The sequence below is a fragment of the Rhinolophus sinicus genome, linkage group LG02 (genome assembly GCF_036562045.2).
Source record: "Rhinolophus sinicus isolate RSC01 linkage group LG02, ASM3656204v1, whole genome shotgun sequence".
In the NCBI taxonomy this organism is placed as follows: Eukaryota; Metazoa; Chordata; class Mammalia; order Chiroptera; family Rhinolophidae; genus Rhinolophus; species Rhinolophus sinicus.
Genome location: NC_133752.1, coordinates 133629544 through 133647679, shown reverse-complemented (window position 1 = coordinate 133647679; position 18136 = coordinate 133629544). Strand labels below are relative to the sequence as shown.

At 40.3% G+C, this 18136-nt stretch overlaps 1 protein-coding gene and 1 pseudogene across 2 annotated transcripts in view; both read left to right on the top strand.

Moving 5' to 3' along the window:
- Positions 1-2423: 2423 nt before the first annotated feature.
- Positions 2424-3402, top strand: LOC109456560 (L-lactate dehydrogenase B chain; annotated as a pseudogene).
- Positions 3403-9491: 6089 nt separating this feature from the next.
- TBC1D15 (TBC1 domain family member 15) overlaps positions 9492-18136 on the top strand; it is a 67643-nt gene continuing 58998 nt past the window's right edge. For both annotated transcript variants that reach the window (XM_019748975.2, XM_019748974.2), the window contains exon 1: positions 9492-9612. In XM_019748975.2, coding sequence (XP_019604534.1) covers positions 9583-9612 — 30 coding nt within the window. In that variant the 5' untranslated portion in view covers positions 9492-9582. The remainder of the gene's footprint in view (positions 9613-18136) is intronic.

Below are 18136 nucleotides of genomic sequence, written 5' to 3'. Positions count from 1 at the left end.
AAGCAGTAGTTTGCTGTAATCAAAGTGTCTGGATGCTGATGGTAACCACTTTGAGCACCTCTTGTAATTGCAGAAGTCAAATGTGACTTGTATTCATCTTTTGTTATCGGTATATATTGAGTATTACAATTTTAATAGTTTTTTCCTTTCTTAAAATGTGTATACATTTCTCTCTCTATACACACATATATATACATATATGTATATATATCTATACATATATATGTATAGATATATATGTGTGTGTATATATATGTGTGTGTGTATATATATATATATATATATATAATGTCTAGTGCTCTTCGTTCTCTGCCAAAGCAAATCATAAGAATAGTTCAGATTCAAGGGGTAAGGAAATATATTCCATCTCTTGATTCAAGGAGCTGTCAACTCACCTTGTAAAGAGTCACGCATACAGGAAGGAATAGACATGTAGAGCCCCTAGGAACTTCAACTCTGGAGTTGTCCCACACTCGGCTTCCAGCAATTCATCCAGATTTTTAGTTTGGACTTCTGACTGGTTTGTGTGGTATCTGGTGATGTTTCTATCTCAGTTAAGCTACCAGACTTCTGACTCATAGGAACACACGTTCAGGTGTAAGAGACCGGAGCTTATATATCATCACATTTGACAATTAAACTACTGACAGACTGAGAGAACAAATTCCAGAAGATTAAAACACTTGCCTACACTCCTGTTGCTGGTATGGATTTACCTAAGATTGTCTCCAGATACCACACTGTTAATACCCTCCACTGCCAACAGGGAATCCAATTTTAGTATAATACAAGAACTTTCTAACAATGGGGAAAATGCAATATAGACTGATTATTAAAATTTCAGACAATACAAATTGCTTAAAGTAGAGAGTGGAATTCCTCTTACGGTCCTAGGAGTTTGTTTGGTGTAGAATCTACACTGTAGATCCTTATGGCTTTTTGTTTTTTCTCTTTCATCCTTTCTGCTCTTAACAGGTAATCAAATGTTTCACTTTAGTTGGCTCCAAAGCATTCTTACATTCCAATAACAAGATTAGAAGTCATGGTTCTTGAATACAACAGTTAACTGAATCAGGTTCCATGTATACTGTATGTCTTTTCTTACTGTTTAATATTGACTCAGGGTTGGGGGCATGAAGTAAGGTAAAGTACACTAATTATGCATGTACATACTATTATGTAGAGAATGTTCACATATAATGCTTAAATAGCTATTGTAGAGGAACATACCCCCTCAAACTTTGGATGTTGTAGATTGCGACTATTGTTATTTTCAAGGCTTCAATTTATGCAAATATTTGAATTTGCTAGTTTTGCTTTCCATTAGTTTCATCAGAGTATGAAAGAGAAAAGCTGTAAATTCATGCCAATATAATATTAAATGATTATTACATTGATATTTCTTTTTCTCACCAAATAGCTTATACATTTCCTGTTTTCTTTCTTCATTTTAAAAAGAGTTAAAAAAAAGCATTTAACATAAACCTTCATGACATATTAAAGGAGAGAAAAATGTAAGTGGGTAAGCAATGAAACTGAGAAGGAAACATTTGATAGTGGGTAATATGTGCCTTGATAGAAGAAAACAAGAATACCTCTTCAGGCTCAACAATAACTCCATTTCTCAATAGTTAGCTATGTTATGATTCAGAGATAAATGGAAACTTTTCATGAATAATTAGCAGTTTGGGAAACTATATATTTTTTTATTATTTGCCTGGTAGGTCTTTCATTTCCAAAGCATCATAGCATCAGAGAAAAAAAAAGCATAATATGTACAGGCTGTCACTGAGATATAATTGACATTCAAGAACTCCCTGCATATAACCATGCCTCAGGTTTGAATTTTTTGTTTATTTGTTTTTCAATAGCTCCTCATTGCTTTTCCAGCTCTCTCCTACAATTCTATTAGTAGAGAATCATTTGCCTATCACTACTAGGATGAAGAATTGTGGAGAAGCTTTCCAGGAGAAAGATTTGATGTCCTAACTGATTCTTAAAGGATGAGGAGCCATTTCCTAGTTGAATCAAGTAGGTTTGGGAATGGAAAACAATGGGATGTCAGGCTGAAGGGACCTAAAAAGCAAAGGTAGAAATAGCATAGAGTTCAGAGAACCACAGATAGTTTGGGATCGTTAGGGAATACAGTTCTGCAGGGAATGATGGACAATAGGCGGAAGGGTTAAATCAAGGAAGGAGCCTGGATTTTATCCCATCAATGTGGATAAAAAATTAGTAAATGGACTCCTCACATCCTGAGCTCGAGGAAAGGCATGCAGCTAACCTTGTCTTTTTCGTGTGACTCGTTCTACGGTCTGAAGAGCCTTCCTCCTGTGCACAATAGCAACTCTTAAGGAAAAACTGATTGCACCAGTTGCACAAAAAGAGGCAGCAGTCCCAAACAATAAGTCACTGTAGTGGGTTTTGGACAAATTGGTATGGCGTGTGCCATCAGCATTCTGGGAAAGTCTCTGGCTGATGAGCTTGCTGTCGTGGATGTCTACGAAGATAAACTCAAAGGAGAAATGATAGATTTGCAGCATGGGAGCTTATTTCTTTAGACACCTAAAATTGTAGCAGATAAAGATTACTTAGTGACCTCCAATTCTTACATTGCGGTGGTAACTACAGGAGTTCACCAGCAACAGAGAGCATTGTCTCAATCTGATGCAGAGGAAGGTTAACGTCGTCCAAGTCATTATTCCTCAGATCATCCAGGACAGTCCTGAATGCATCATAATTGTGTCTTCTAATCCAGTGGATATTCTCCTGTATGTTACCTGGAAACTAAGTGGATTATCCAAGCACCGTGTGATTGGAAGTGGATGTAAATTTTGTTATTTTAAGGCTGTAAATTCTGCTAGATTTTGTTATTTTAAGGCTATAAAACTTGGCATTCATTCCAGAAGCTGCCATGGATGGATTTTGGGAGAAAATGGTGACTCAAGTGTGGCTGTATGGAGTGGAGTGAATGTGGCAGGTGTTTCTCTCCAGGAACTGAATCCAGAAATGAAAACAGACACTGATAGTTAAAAAATGGAAGTGCATAGGATGGTGGTTGAAAAGTGTCTATGAAGTTATCAAGCTGAAAGGATACACAACTGGGCTATTGGGTTAATGTGGTTGAACTTGTTGAATCCATGTTGAAAAATCTATCCAGGATTCATCCAGTGTCAATCAACTATGGTGAAGGGGATGTATGACATTGACAATGAAGTCGTCCTGCACCTTCCATGTATCCTGAATGCTTGAGGATTCACCAGTGTTATCAACCAGAAACTGAAGGATGATGAGATTGCTCAACTCGAGAAAAGTGCAGATACCCTGGGGGACATCCAGAGGACCTCAAAAACCTGTGACTTCAGGCTTCTAGGCTGTAGAAATTTAAAAACTGCAGTGTGATTACCCACGAGCCTTTAGTTTCCCTACATGTACGTGGATCACAGGTTGCCTTTCCTAAATATGTGAATCTGAGCTCACAGAATCAAAGCCCATGCTTAGTTTAATGTTTGTGATATGAGTCCTTGAACAAATAAAATTACTTATCGTAGTGTGAAAAAAAATTCGTAAATGGTTTTAGGGGGTTAATGGCATTGTGATTTAGAAAAGCAAAAAAAAAAAAAAAAAAGAAAAGAAAAGAAAAAGATCACTGTGCTTCATTGTGGAGAAAGGATTAGAAGGGAAAACTGTTTTAGGCAGGGAGTACAAGGGCATTTCTGCAGTCATTCATGGGGAGATCACAGTGGCCTTAGGTAAAATGGATAACTATAGAGCTATTACTTTTCAATTGCATTAAAGGTTAAACAAAAATTTTCGACCCCAGTTGTACATATGATGTTGCAGACATGTAGGCTGTCTGCCCAATAGCCATTTTTTCTTTCTTCTTTGCTAACTGCTCTCTGGTATTGAGGACTATAAATTTCAGGGCCCTACTGCATTTCCAGAGCCATTCTAATTTAGGAATGAGAATGAGATGCTGTTCTGGCCAATAAGATTTGAGAGGAAGATTCTAGAAGTCTTTTCATTAGTCTTAGAAAAGTAACCCGTGAAAGGAACTTTCTCTTTTCTGGCCTTTACATGTTTTTGTAGAAGTTGGTAACTAATGGAGCTAATGCAGCTATTTTGAGACCGAGTGTACAATTTCAGGACAAAAGCCAACATTCTGGAAACGAAAAAGAAGAAATATGGCAATAGCTGGGTCTTTGATGACCATATTGAGGTGGTGAAACCCTGAAAGTGCCCGATCTCTTTAATTTTTGTTATGTGAGACAAAACAAAGTCAACTCATTTAATATTTTTATGGATTGCCTACTATTTGCAACTAAAGGCATCCTAACTGCTACTTATGTGAAAATATGTAACTGAATTAAAAAATATGCAATATAGGGGGCCGGCCTGGTGGCTCAGGCGGTTAGAGCTCCATGCTCCTAACTCCGAAGGCTGCTGGCTTGATTCCCACATGGGCCAGTGGGCTCTCAACCACAAAATTGCCAGTTCAATTCCTCGAGTCCCACAAGGGATGGTGGGCGCCGCCCCCTGCAACTAAGATTGAACACGGCACCTTGAGCTGAGCTGCCTCCTGGATGACTCAGTTGGTTGGAGCGTGGGCTCTCAAGCACAAGGTTGCCAGTTCAATTCCTCGAGTCCTGCAAGGGATGGTGGGCTGCGCCCCCTGCAACTAGCAATGGCAACTGGACCTGGAGCTGAGCTGCACCCTCCACAACTAAGACTGAAAGGACAACAACTTAACTTGGAAAAAAATCCTGGAAGTATACACTGTTCCCCAATAAAGTCCTGTTCCCCTTCCCCAATAAAATCTTTAAAAATATATATATATACAATATACATATAAACTTTGGAAATTTGTGAAAAAAAAAAGTGTACAGGGAGGACCCATATACCTTTCACACAGTTTTCCCCAATATATATATACATCTTACATAACGATAGTACAATATCAAAACCAGGAAATTAACATTCGTACAATTCACAGAACTTACTCAGATGTTATCAGTTTTTCACGTACTTATTTGTATGTGGGTGTGTATCGTGTGTATAGTATGCAATTTTATCTCATGTGTTGAGTCATGTAACCATCACTGTGACCAAGATACAGAACTGTTCCATCATAACAAGACTTCTTTGTACTATCCCTTTACAGCCACACTGTGGGGACAGAGTCCCAGAGAGCAGTTTCCAGGCTCTCGGCCTCACACGGAGGGGTGCTGGCTCTGGTAGTAGATGGCCATCAGCTGTGACTGGTTGGCCATCAGCTCTAACCAGTTAGCCAATTAGCCCCTGACATAAGTGCCGTGGCTGCATGAGTTGGTTGGTTGGTTCGTTGGCAGGCAGAGACGCGGATGGCAGATTGCGCATCCTGCGGCTCCTCCTTCCTGTGTCTCACCCAGCCGTCAGCGAGACTGGGGAGCAGGAAGACCCCTTGTTGGGGTACTGGTGGATGTTTGCTCCCTGTGTCTCCAACCCAGCCGCCAGTGAGAATATAGTGGTATGACTCCCTTATCTATGGCTCCATGGGTGTTCCTTTTTGGCCTCACCATATCCTGCATTCTTGTGTGGGGACCAGAGTCCCCGCGTGACACACACCCACCCACTTTTCCTTCCTCTCCAATCCCTAACCCCTGGTAACACTGTTCTCTCTATATATAATTTGCTATTTTGAGAATGTTGTATAAATGGAATAATACAGCATATAACCATTCTCTTAGGATCCATCCAGATTCTTGCATGCAGCAATAGTTCATTCCTTTTTATTGCTGTGTAGTATCTCATGGTATGGATACACCACAATTTGTTGAAACTTTCATCTATTAAAGGACATTTGGGTTGTTTCCCAAGGACTTTGGCTAGTAAAAATAAGGCTTTTATGAATATTAACGTATAGCTTTTTGAGTGTATATAGTATTCATTCCCCTGGGATAAATGCCTAAGTGTACAGTGCTGGGTCATATGGTGAGTGTATGCTTAGTTATGTAAGAAATTGTCGAACTATCTATCAGAGAGGCTGTACCATCTTATATTCCCACCAGCAATGTATTAGTGATTTAGTTTCTCCACATCCTTACAAGGATTTGGTGTTACCACTATTTTTTTTTTTTTTTTAAAGATTTTATTGGGGAAGGAGAACAGGACTTTATTGGGGAACAGTGTGTACTTCCAGGCCTTTTTTTTTTTTTTTCCAATTCAAGTTGTTGTCCTTTCAGTCTTAGTTGTGGAGGGCGCAGCTCAGCTCCAGGTCCAGTTGCCATTTTCTAGTTGCAGGGGGCGCTGCCCACCATCCCTTGCAGGAGTCGAGGAATCGAACTGGCAACCTTGTGGTTGAGAGGACATGCTCCAACTAACTGAGCCATCTGGGAGCTCAGCGGCAGCTCAGCTGAAGGTGTTGTGTTCAATCTTAGTTGCAGGGGGCAGAGCCCACCATCCCTTGCGGGAGTCGAGGAATCGAACCAACAGCCTTGTGGTTGAGAGCCCACTGGCCCATGTGGGAATCCAACCGGCAGCCTTTGGTATTAGGAGCTCAGAGCTCCAACTGCCTGAGCCACTGGGCCGGCCTCCTGAATATTTCTTTGCATAGCTTTTTATTCTTGTTTCATGAATGCGAAGTGTTCTCTCACATTTCTAAAGGTACTTATTATAATTTAAAAGTGTTCTTCTGTTCTGCTGTTTGTTTTGAATTGCTTTTTTGTTGGTTTGTTCATTTTAGTCTCTGCCTTTCATCTTAAAGGTTTTCTTCGAATGTGGAATGATCCACAGTTATCTGTTTATAGCTAAGAGTCCTGAAACAAAAGCTGCTTGGAAGTTTTAGGTATATAGGTGGGGCTTGTTGGTTTTTGTTCTTCACTGTAGGATAATGTGGTTAGGTCATATCAATGGAGATCCCCAACTGTCAGTATCTATAGGCCTGGTCTTCAGCTGGTCAATTTATCCAGAGAGAAATCCTGAAATCTCTTGGCTGTCAGCAAGGTTTATGCTCTCTTCATGGTTCTACCTTGTATAGTCAAGCACTAAAACAAAGGTTTAGTCTGGTTGTTTTAAGAGATCAGGAAAGGTAGAGAGATCAGTGAGTTGTGGCAAAGTTGGGGGAATCTTAATAGATAATGTATGACATGGGATAAGCTATGAAAGACAGATAGGTCAGTCAGAGACTGAGGTGAGAGAGAATCAAATGGAACAGGTAATTAAATGCTGTAGTTCAGAGAGGGCAGTGATCACTTTCAGCTGATAGTGTAGCACAGCTGACTAAGACACGTATCTCTAATGAAATCTCTATTCAGCCATAAAGCAGCTCATAACTTTGGCAAATAATTAATCTCTAAGAGACTCAATTTTTTCAACTGGAAAACCTGGGGAGACTATTTCTAAAGTCCTACCCAGGTATTAAGTTTCTTTAAGGTGCTTATTAAGAGTTTTTCTGCATCATATGACTTTCTGAGTGATGTTATAATTAGTAAATGACTACATAGTTCATGAGAGTGAACTTATAAACTATAACATTACTCCCATGAAAACTGTAATTATTTTGTATTAAGTCATAAGGAACTCAAGACTTTATTTACATTAAATTTATATACAAGCTGCTTTAAAAACCTGTCCTCTTGTTTTTTATAAGTGTACTGTGATTATTTTCCTTCTAATACAGTAAAAAACTAAAAACATGAAACAAGTTATGTTGACATCCTGATCTTGTTTCTTCCCTTTGCATATAGACAGAGGATATCATTGAAGAGGGAAAATCGTCTCTTTCATCTAGAAGGTAAAGCATAACGTGCCATTTCTAAATGGCAAATTGATTTAAATTATTTGTTAAACAAACCCTTTAGACTTTTCGGAAAGAGACTTGGGCTGGAGATATGTGGGCATCATCAGCACATAGGAAGTGGTGACACCAGAATATGAAAATGATGTCTCACAAAGTGTTTGGAAAAAAAGTAAAAGAAATTCAAGGATAGCCCATGGGTAGCACCAGCATTTAAGGGGCAGTTGGGGGATGAGGCTTAAGAATATGAAGAAGTCACGATGAATCTAGATTGCCAAATTTTTAATAAGAAGCCTTTAATACACAAACTTATTATATAAATAATAGTTACTATTTATTGAGTCTTCTATTCCTGGCACTGTACTAAGGGCTTCAAAAACACAAGTGTAAGAAACATCATATTAAATTTTTTTTCTCACCACACCCCATTACTCTGAACTGGTGGAAATTTAATCTGGGTCATTTTTAGGGCTCTATAATCCACACCCAGGGTTGTACAAAGGTTCTAGGGGTCTGACTCAGTCCAGTACCTTTGGGGAAGGCCCTCAAGTCTTCACTCAGTGTTGGTTGCTGTTAATATGCCGATTTTCCCAGCTCATTTATCCGTCACAGATGAGCTGCTTTGCTAATTCAGTGCCAAGCTTGGGCGTGGGGTTTGGTCGTGGTTAGAATCTCTGATGTCTGGTGTGCAGCCTCTCTAATGGTGCTACACATCCATTCCCACCTAAGGTCTTGCCACCTCCCTCACCCATTAGGTTCCTGACATTCACAGATCCTGTAACTCTTCTTTTCTGTTATTCCCATTGGTTGCCACTTACTCAACCAACCTCAAAAAACCAATAATCCCCCTCCATTGCAAGAAGAGGGAAGTACCTCAATGGGCAAAGGTGTTCTGGTACCAAGGGAACTTTTATTTGACCATGGGGCAAGGGAAGTCCCAGATCTTGTGCCAGGGCTATCAGGGGTCGTATCCAATCATTCTCTGGTATTCTTTTATAGCACCGAGAACAAAACAAATTAATATCTTCCTGTCTCAACGAATCATCTTACCACACATGCATTGCCCCATGAGATCCCTTTAACCATTCCATGGGTAATTCTCATTTTAAATCCTCAAGTTGTATGAATTTAGAAACTTACTTCAAGTCACACAGTTATTAAGTAACTGTAGGAGCTAGGAGTTACGTGCATTGGACTCTGGATCAGTGAAGGTGTATTACTGCAGTTCTTATCAAAATACCTTGTTGAAGGTCACGCGTGAGTGGCAGGGACTTGACTCAAATTCAGAAACTTCACATACAGAGGGGAAAAGTCCTTATGTACGTGTGCCTTGGATTTGTTTAATCTGGGAGGGCTGGGATTCCTTTAATCTTCACGACAGCCCTACTATCTCAATTTTACAGATGAGAAACTGAAGCTGAACCTGGAAGTGACTTGCCTATGGCCACAAACCCAGGATCACGGCTCCCAATGTGGTGACCTTACGAAACTGAAGGGGCCTTAGAACAGCTGCGTCTCGCTGCCTGCCAAACCCCAAGGCAAAAACGCTTCAATTGAAGGTCTCACTTGGGAAAAAGACATTGGCACATGCGCAGTGCGCACCAGAGACTCCACCCTCGCTGCCTCTACGCCCCGCTGAGCTCGCCAGAGTCAGGCCACTCCTCCCGCCCCGCCCCTTCACTCTGCGCGGTTCCCGCTAATCCCCGCCCCTTTCCCGCCCGGATATCGGTCTGGTTTCGCCGGATGTTGTTGTGAGTCCGAGAGACATGTGAGGCGCTGCTACGTCATCACAGGCACGCACGGGAAACATGGCGGCGGCGGGTGTTGTGAGCGGGAAGGTAACGGCCCCACAGAACACCATGCTTTTTTTCTTGGATGGGGGTTGCTTTTGTTGCCAGGGAGGGACGCGAGGCGTTTCTGTATCAGGAACAGACTGTGGCGGATGTGGAGAAGAGGGCTTGGTGGTGTCCGCCGTTGTCACTGTTATTCTCAGCCCGGGAATTAGAGACCTGGCTCCGGCTCCAAGGCCAGCTAGGCCTCGCCACTGTTCTGGTCTCTGCTCCAGGCCGGGGGCGCTTTTTTGCATTACTTTTTCCAAGGGACGGGTCGTTGCCTAGTTCCTGTCTTTGTTCTAGCTCACTTTTTTCAGACTCCAGTTCTTTATGTTTGCTCTTCTGACTCCGGCGGCCTTCTGTCTTCCTTTGGGGCGTTAATCTCACTTGCCCCTGCCTTCCTCTGCTTCACTCTAGTGGGGTCCTTTCGGGAGGAGCTGAAAACAGGTGCTCGGCAGCTGTGCGCTTAGAAGAAAAGAGTGTATTGGATCCATTTTACCAGAGTGCCGGGGTGGTTGGTGGTTGTGAGCAGCAGGGCGTGTTTCCACTTAGGGAGCTGCATGGAGATTTGCACCCTCCCACGCTTATCTAAGAAGGCGTTAGTTAAGGTATTTATTTCCTAGACGTTTCTGTTTTGTGGCTGTGGGAGTGTCTGTGGTGCCTTCTCGTCAGTGACCCCCTGCTAGTTCGTTAGGGACGGGGACTGGATGCGGAGATTGCGTGGTCTAGTGCCTATTCACGTTCCGAAGACACATCTTAATGCCTGGTATTTAGGACTCTCAAGACCTGTAGCTGGCAGCATTGCCCTTTGAAGGAGTATTTCGTAAACAGTTGGGTCTGGTGATGACTCATCCCGCACTAAGGACTATTTACTTGTCGTAGGTAGCTTCCTCTCTTCCTTGAGTTTCACTCATGTTCTCTGTGCTGCCTTTCCCATCCCATTTTGAATTATTTGGCAGCGTTTGTGTTTTGGTGTCTGGACTATTAGACCAGGAGGCCGAATAGCAGATACGGTCTTGGTTTTACTGTTACTCTGAAATGTGAACTTGGGAAACTGACCAAGCATGACTTCTCTGCCCTTCGTAGTCTTTATCTGCAGAATGGCGGTGATGTCTTCATTATTTCTTATGTTGGAGTTAAGATTACATGAAATAATAAAATCATTTTAAAAAAAAGATTGCGTACTGGCTATTTTACACGATAGGTTGGTCATTGTTTTTGGATTATTCACGCTCTTGGTGGTTTTGTCAGCTTTTGTCATCAGGTTGAATGCTGATCTTCTACTTGACTCACTACATAGTTGAAGGTTATTCTGTTTGATTTTTCCAAGAAGGGATCCTCTGCTTTTGAACTACCCTTCCCTCTTTCAGGTGTGACTTGATTTTAAAACTACCCTTGAGACAATGAAACAGAGTTGTGAAATGTAAGACTTTTTTCACCCTTTCGCATCACTACCTTTCATAATCTGACTTCTTAAAATTAGTCTTTTATTTCATAACTCCGTCACCTCATTTATTCTCACTCATTGCAAATTCACAGCTATTCCCAACACTCCACCTTAACTGTTTTTCCATGCCAAAACCTGCTCCTTTCACAAATAACACTATCATGACCCACAAAACCCACTTAGTCTTCCCTCAGTAAGTTCGGATCTAGTTTAATGGCTTTATCATTCACCTGGTCGCATAGAAAACAAACTTGGAGATGTCCATTTCTATAACAACATTTAATCAATAACCAAGTGTGCTACCAGATTTATCTTAAAGATGTTTCTTGAATTTGCTGCATCCTCTTCATTCTCAGTGCTTAGTTCATTCAGGCCTTTGGTTTGCCCTAGTCTTGAGTTCTTGGCTGACTTTTTCTCCTTGTCTGCAGTTTCTTTGCCCACAGTCACCTCTCTACACTACCTCTGGAGTTATTTTTCTAATGCACAAATCTGATCATCTCTTGCTTTAAACAAACAACATCTTTATGTTGTTACTGTCTTCATTAAAATAATACTCAAGGCTGGTTAACATGGTATAAAAAGCCATGTTACCTTTCTGACTTTATCTTATGCTTCCCCACTTCCCAGTCTTTCTTTGGGAAAGGGAAGTAGGGAAAAAATATATCTATGAGAGTGTGTGTTTCTGTATTTAACTCTCCCCAAACCCCCCCAAAAAGCAGATAAGCCCTGTCTAGTTTAGAAACCTAGGGCAGTGGATGTTAACCAAGGTTCACCAGAATCCCATGAGGTACCTTTAAACATACGGATGCTGGGCTACAGCCTAGCTTTATTGAATTAGAATCTCTCAGTGTTGAGATCTAGGACGCATAGTAACTTCTCATAAGTCCACTTTGCTTGCTTTGAATTTTGAGTGTAGGAACTGATGGAGGGAGGAAGTTAATCTCTGTCAAATGGAGAAGCAGAGTAACAGTTAAGAGCTTGACTCTGGAGCAAAGCTAGTTTCAAAAACTAAGTTCACACTTGGGAGTGACTTCAGTCAAATGACTTAATCTCTTTGTGCTTCAGTCTTCTCATCTATAATGTGGGGATGATCGTAGTACCTACTTTACGAGATTGTTAGGAGGATTAAGAGAATATATTAGAACAAAGTCTGGCACATAGTATATAGTGTGCAGGTGTCATTCGGCATCTTCAATTTCCCTGCAGGTCATTGGTTGGTTATGGTGGAATTGTAAAGATTAAGAATACGGTTTTTGGTATGGCAGTGAATTTCATTTTTGAAGTTACCACTGGTTCTAACTCTCATTGTTACAGGAATTGAAAAATACCTTGTTTTAGAAGTCATGTAGTTTTGATGAATGAAAAATCATCACAGTAGAGCAGTGGTTAAGGTGATGGAGCCTGATTGCCTGGGTTCAAACCGTTGCTCCATTGCTTTGTAGTTTTGTTACTTTGGGCAAATTTCTTAACTTCCCCCAGCCTCCGTTTTCTTATTTGTAAAATGGAGGATAATTATATTTCCATCATGGAGTGGTGGAGAGGATTAAATAAGTTAATATTTGCAAAGCATTTAGAATAGTGCCTGGTGTCAAGTGCTCAATAAATATTAGGTGCTATTATTACTGTAATAGACTTAAGAAAGGTCTTTCAGATTGTCTTAAGATTGTAAGGTTATTAATGGTTTGGAAATAGTTGATGTTTATTTTTGCTGCCATTTCGCACAAAGATTAAGGCTGTTCACAAATACAAAAGTAATATAGTTATATAAAATAGAAAAAGGAGGGAAAACGAAAGTAAGTAAAGGTAGAGAAAGTAGGTGGAACTGAAGTGCAATTATTAAATAAACTGTATGCTTTAGTGGGCTAAGTTTGGCTATAAGTTTTCTAGCAGCCAAAGTAAAGAGGAGAATCTGATCAATTATAAGAATTATAGGATCCATGGTTAAAATAAAACCCAAAGAAAAACCTAAAAAACTAATTTATGAAGATTAGACCAGAATATAAAGTCTCCTGTAGGTTCTTTATGCTATGTAATATAATGAATGTGATTATATAGCATATTGTATCCTTTTGGTAAGGAAAAGGGCCCTGTAATGCCCCTTAGTATGCTGAAGGGTTTTTTTGCCAATGAGTAGTGCATTAGTTCAGTGAATACACAATACCAGTTCATGTATTCAGTTCTTTGATGATTTGACTATATTCGAGGGTAGGTTTTTTTGTCAGCATGAGTATATGGATTCAGTTTTGCATATATATGTTGTTTTTCTTAGCTGAATTTTTGAAAGTGGGTTTCATTTTCATTAGAAACCCTGATTCTTGGAGTTCAGCTGTTCTTTGTTGCTATGTATGTGTAGAACCATATGTTTTAACAGTCAACCAAATGGGGATAGAGTGACATCCTCTTGTGAATATTGAGGGGAGAAATAGGGACACGTCTGTAAAGGCCATTCTGCTTGTTTTCTAACAGGTGAACAGAGTTGAATTAATGGAATGAGTTGAATTTATTACGAAGAAGGCAGGAGAAAGGAGATAGCCTTGAAATAGGTTTTGTCCTTAATGCCCAGTGCCCCTGATAGTTGCAGTTTACTTTCATTTACTTAACGAATATTTATTAAGAACCTCATTTGTTCCATGCACTATATTAGGCATTGGGGATACATCAGATAGCCCCTTCCTTACCTTGGAGCTTATACGCTTCAGTTCCTCAGAAGGAACCCATTCACTAACAAACACCCCTTTACCATGTCTAAAGAAGAAATGCAGTATGAGTTTCAACTCCTTAAAGTGGGTGTATTTTTCGTGGGTATTTGTATTCTGAAGACCTGTAGACTAATAATCGTGAGGGCAGTGCCTGAAATGTCTCACCTGCATCTATAGATTCTGGTACAGAGTAGGTATTCAGTGAAGAGGAGCAAGCAGGAAGGTAGAGAAAATGGGGGGGGGGGGACTAGAGTGAGAGAAATGGGTTCACTAATAGCAATCTTGTTATTCACGGTACCTCTTGCACTTCACCCTACCTCTGTGTTTTTACTGTGGTTGTATTAGAATTTGGCTCTATTGAAAAGAATTTGAAACAATTGGGAAATCAGCTGTTCTTTTTTCTTAGTTTGTTTTGATGGCATTCTTAATGAGAATTTATTTTGTAGCTTAAATTTGGTCCCTTCCAGTTCTTTTTAGGTATGCTTATAGTCCCGTGAAACCTTTGTGTTTAAGAAAGATAAAGAATAGTCTTGGTTTCTAGTAGATTTTCCTAAAGAATTTTTCTTTTCCTAGATTGGATCTTGTAACATGGTAATTATCTTTTTGGTACACTGCATATACGTATGTCTTCTTTATTTTTCTGGCGTTCTTTAACAAAAGAATGTGTGCTGAGTTCTTTGGGTACAAGAATGGTTAAATACAGACTTTATTCTTGACACAGTACAGTGGTTTGCTATTTTAATAAGTTACTTCAATTTATGAATTAATAAGCACATGTCTTTTTTGGAAAGAATTCAAAGGTTAAGTCTTTGTTTTGGTGGGACATAGCTGCTGGAACTAGGTGAAAATTCATAATGCAATCTTTTATTTTCATTTTTGTGTGGAAGGAAATCCTTCTAAAATCTTTTTGCTGGCTCTTACTGTGCACTGTAAGGTAGATGTAGCCATTTGGTCCTGATCGTAGTTCCCCAGACGCCTGAGTTAGTCCTGCCCTCCTGTCTGACATTGCTAGGCATCCAGTGCCCCTAAGAAGCAGTGAGAGTTCTGCAGCCTGCCGTTCACTGTATCATCCTCAGTAGCTCTGTATTTCTCTCTTTTTTAAAAATTTTTATTGGGGAATATTGGGGAACAGTGTTTTTCCCGGACCCATCAGCTCCAAGTTAAGTTGTCGTTTTCAGTTGAGGGCGCAGCTCACTGGCCCATGTGGGAATTGAACTGGTGACCTGGGTGTTATGAGCACTGCACTCTAACCAACTGAGCCAACCAGCCGCCCCCCAGTATCTCTGTATCTTTACTTTCAAAATTTCTATGGCTTGTTACTCTTAAAACCACCTGTGTTCTACATTTCTTTAGTTCCATAGTCATTACTGATTTAACATGTCACATAAAAATCAATTACTTTTTCTTCTGAATTCCCTATCTCAGTGAATAACTCCATTCACTCAGTTTTGTCCTTGACTCTTCTCCCCTTTACCTCCCAGGTCTCGAAATCCTATCACGTCAATTTTAAAAAATCTAAGCCATCTCCCTTTCTTCATCTGTGCTGCTGCTGCTGCCTTAGTCCAAGTCTCCCTCCCTGGATTACTGCAGCTGTTCATTCTTGGCTCTGCAGCCAGTGTGTTAGAAAAAGGCAAGTGTGACTATGGCATTCCTCTGCTAGAACTTCCTAATGGCTGTCTTATCTGTTGGCAAAGATTGTCTTTAGGATGAATTACAAACTCCCAAATCCTTGAGCATGACTTATAAGATCTGATCTCTTGTTTGCAAAGTCTTCAGCCTTTACTATCTGATCTGGGTTGCCGCCATCCACTGAACTACTGTTCTCTGTATAGAACATCCCCTCTTCTAGTTCAAATTGCCATTCTTCAGGTCTCAGCTTATATGTCACTTTGGTTAAGTCTTCCTGATTTCTCATCCTGTGCCTTACGTCTGTTAGACATCACTTATTAGGGCCTGCTGTGGCAGCTTATTCATACTTCTGTCATGTATGTTGTAATTTCCTGTTTTCTTGTCCTAATCTTCAGTTAGATTGTAAGTGCTATGAAGGCAGTGACTGAATCTTACTTTACACCTAGAAGCTTGCTCTATGCCTGGCATATTGTAGGCATTCACTATGTATTTATTAAAGAAATAACTGAAATAGACCTCTCATTCTTGATTTTGTGCATCGCGCTCTGCTATGACCATTGATTTACTGGCTTACATGACATTGCTAGTTTAATCAGGCAGTTTTTTTGGTGTGTGGTTTTCCACCAACACCTTTATTCCCAGCAACTAGTTGGTGATCAATAAATGTGGTGAGTGTATGAATGAAGAAACTTCTAAATCAGATTAGGCGGAATGGACGTCGGAAGCGTTTGGACAGGCTGTTGCTTGTGCCCTTTTGAAGGCCTTGGTGGGAGTTACTTGCAGAGAGAAGGTGTAAGTGGCTGTTCCAGGTACACACAAAAAGGCACAAGGTGAGGGAACATGTGAGTTCAGAGTAGCCCAAACCAGGTAATTTGTATGTATTGGGGAGTGGCAGGTGTTTTGCAGCTATAGAGGTAAAGGGCGGAGTTAGAGGGATTTTAAGCTCAGGTGTGGTATGGTTAGATGTACATTGCATAAAGATTCATTTTGGCAGTGGTTACACATCACATACCTTACACAGGTTATTGGAAGGTGACTAGATTGGGGGAAGAGAGACCACAATGTTATTTTAGCCACCCAGGCTAGAAATGATGAGGGATAGTGGTGAAAAGGGCATTTAGGATAACTGGGTTGATGGCATATCTGTGACAGAGTTGGGAATGTCAGAAGAGCAGATTTTGGATAAAACATACTGTTTAAGATACCTGTGGGTTATTCAAATTGAGATAACAAGTAGGTGCTTAGATTTTTGGGTGTGGAGCTCATTAGAACTTTGGGGCACACACTGGCACTTCTGTGGATACCTTCTGTAACCAGAAGTTTAAATTACCTATGTGCTGAGTGGTTTTAAAGAAACTGAATTTTTGTAACTTTTTTGTTAAATTTAGCTTATAAAATTCAGAGTTGTTAAAGTTTGAGAACTCATATTATGTATAGAAGGTGTTGGATTTCCAGATTTGGACAGAGATTTAGGGCAAGAATTTTATCCCTAAGTTTAATAGTAAAAAAAATTTGGGTTGAATATTTTCATTTATCTGTAGCCTTTGAAAATAAAGTTTATAATAACCTTAATACAAACAGAAATCCCACTTAAGTATTGGAACAATATAAAAAATTATTTGCTGCTAGATTGTGCAACTTCCTTATTTTTTTCAGCTTTTCTGTCCGGACGTAGCACAGTCTTGAGTTGAATTTTCCCAAGTACATCTCTTTTTAGTTGAATTTATCTTTGCCTGCCTCGTTTTTGCCTTTTAATTTGAACTTTTCCTAAATTAGGGGTCAGTTTATTCTAAAACATTTTCTGTGGTCCCCAGAGCTCTTTTAATAAGTTATATATAATTTACTTCCTTTGCTAAAGGAAGAAAATCTACAGTTTCTGTTGCCATCAGCAGGCCATCATTGGTAGTTTTATAAATACATTTACCAGCTTGGGCATATTAGTGCATGTTTAAGAATAAACAAGAGCCTGGAGGGCACGAGACAATTTTAATACAAGTGCAGAAATTTTCTTCTTGTTTTAGTACCTTTACACATTGCTCCTTTTTCCCACCCAGAGTATGAGGAGCACTTAGGATGTTCTAGTTTGTGTAAAGATTATACCTTTTTTGTAACATTACCAGTACAAAGGCAGGAAAAGTTATCTTGTTTATTTTTCTACTATTTGTGGTATCTGGCACATAGGTGCTTAATCAAGTTTGTGTAATTAGTTTAGCACCACCAAGTGGCAAGTCTTTGAATGCCCTTGATACAGTTTTTGCTACCCCATGGACAGATGTTTTCCAATGAAAAACAGGATGTGATTTAAAAAATTCTTTTGAGGCAGGATCAACTTCTTTTTCTTTCTTTCTTTCTTTTTTTTTTAAAGATTTTACTGGGGACGGGGAAAGGGACTTTATTGGGGAACAGTGTGTACTTCCAGGCCTTTTTTTCCAAGTCAAGTTGTTGTCCTTTCAGTCTTAGTTGTGGAGGGTGCAGCTCAGCTCCAGGTCCAGTTGCCGTTGCTAGTTGCAGGGGGCGCAGCCCACCATCCCTTGTGGGAGTCGAACCGGCAACCTTGTGGTTGAGGGGATGCACTCCAACCAACTGAGCCATCCGGGAGCTCAGCGGCAGCTCAGCTCAAGGTGCTGTGTTCAATGTTAGTTGCAGAGGGCGCTGCGCACCGTCCCTTGCTGGAGTCAAGGAATCGAACTGGCAACCTTGTGGTTGAGAGCCCGTGCTCCAACCAGCTGAGCCATTCTGGAGGCAGCTCAGCTCA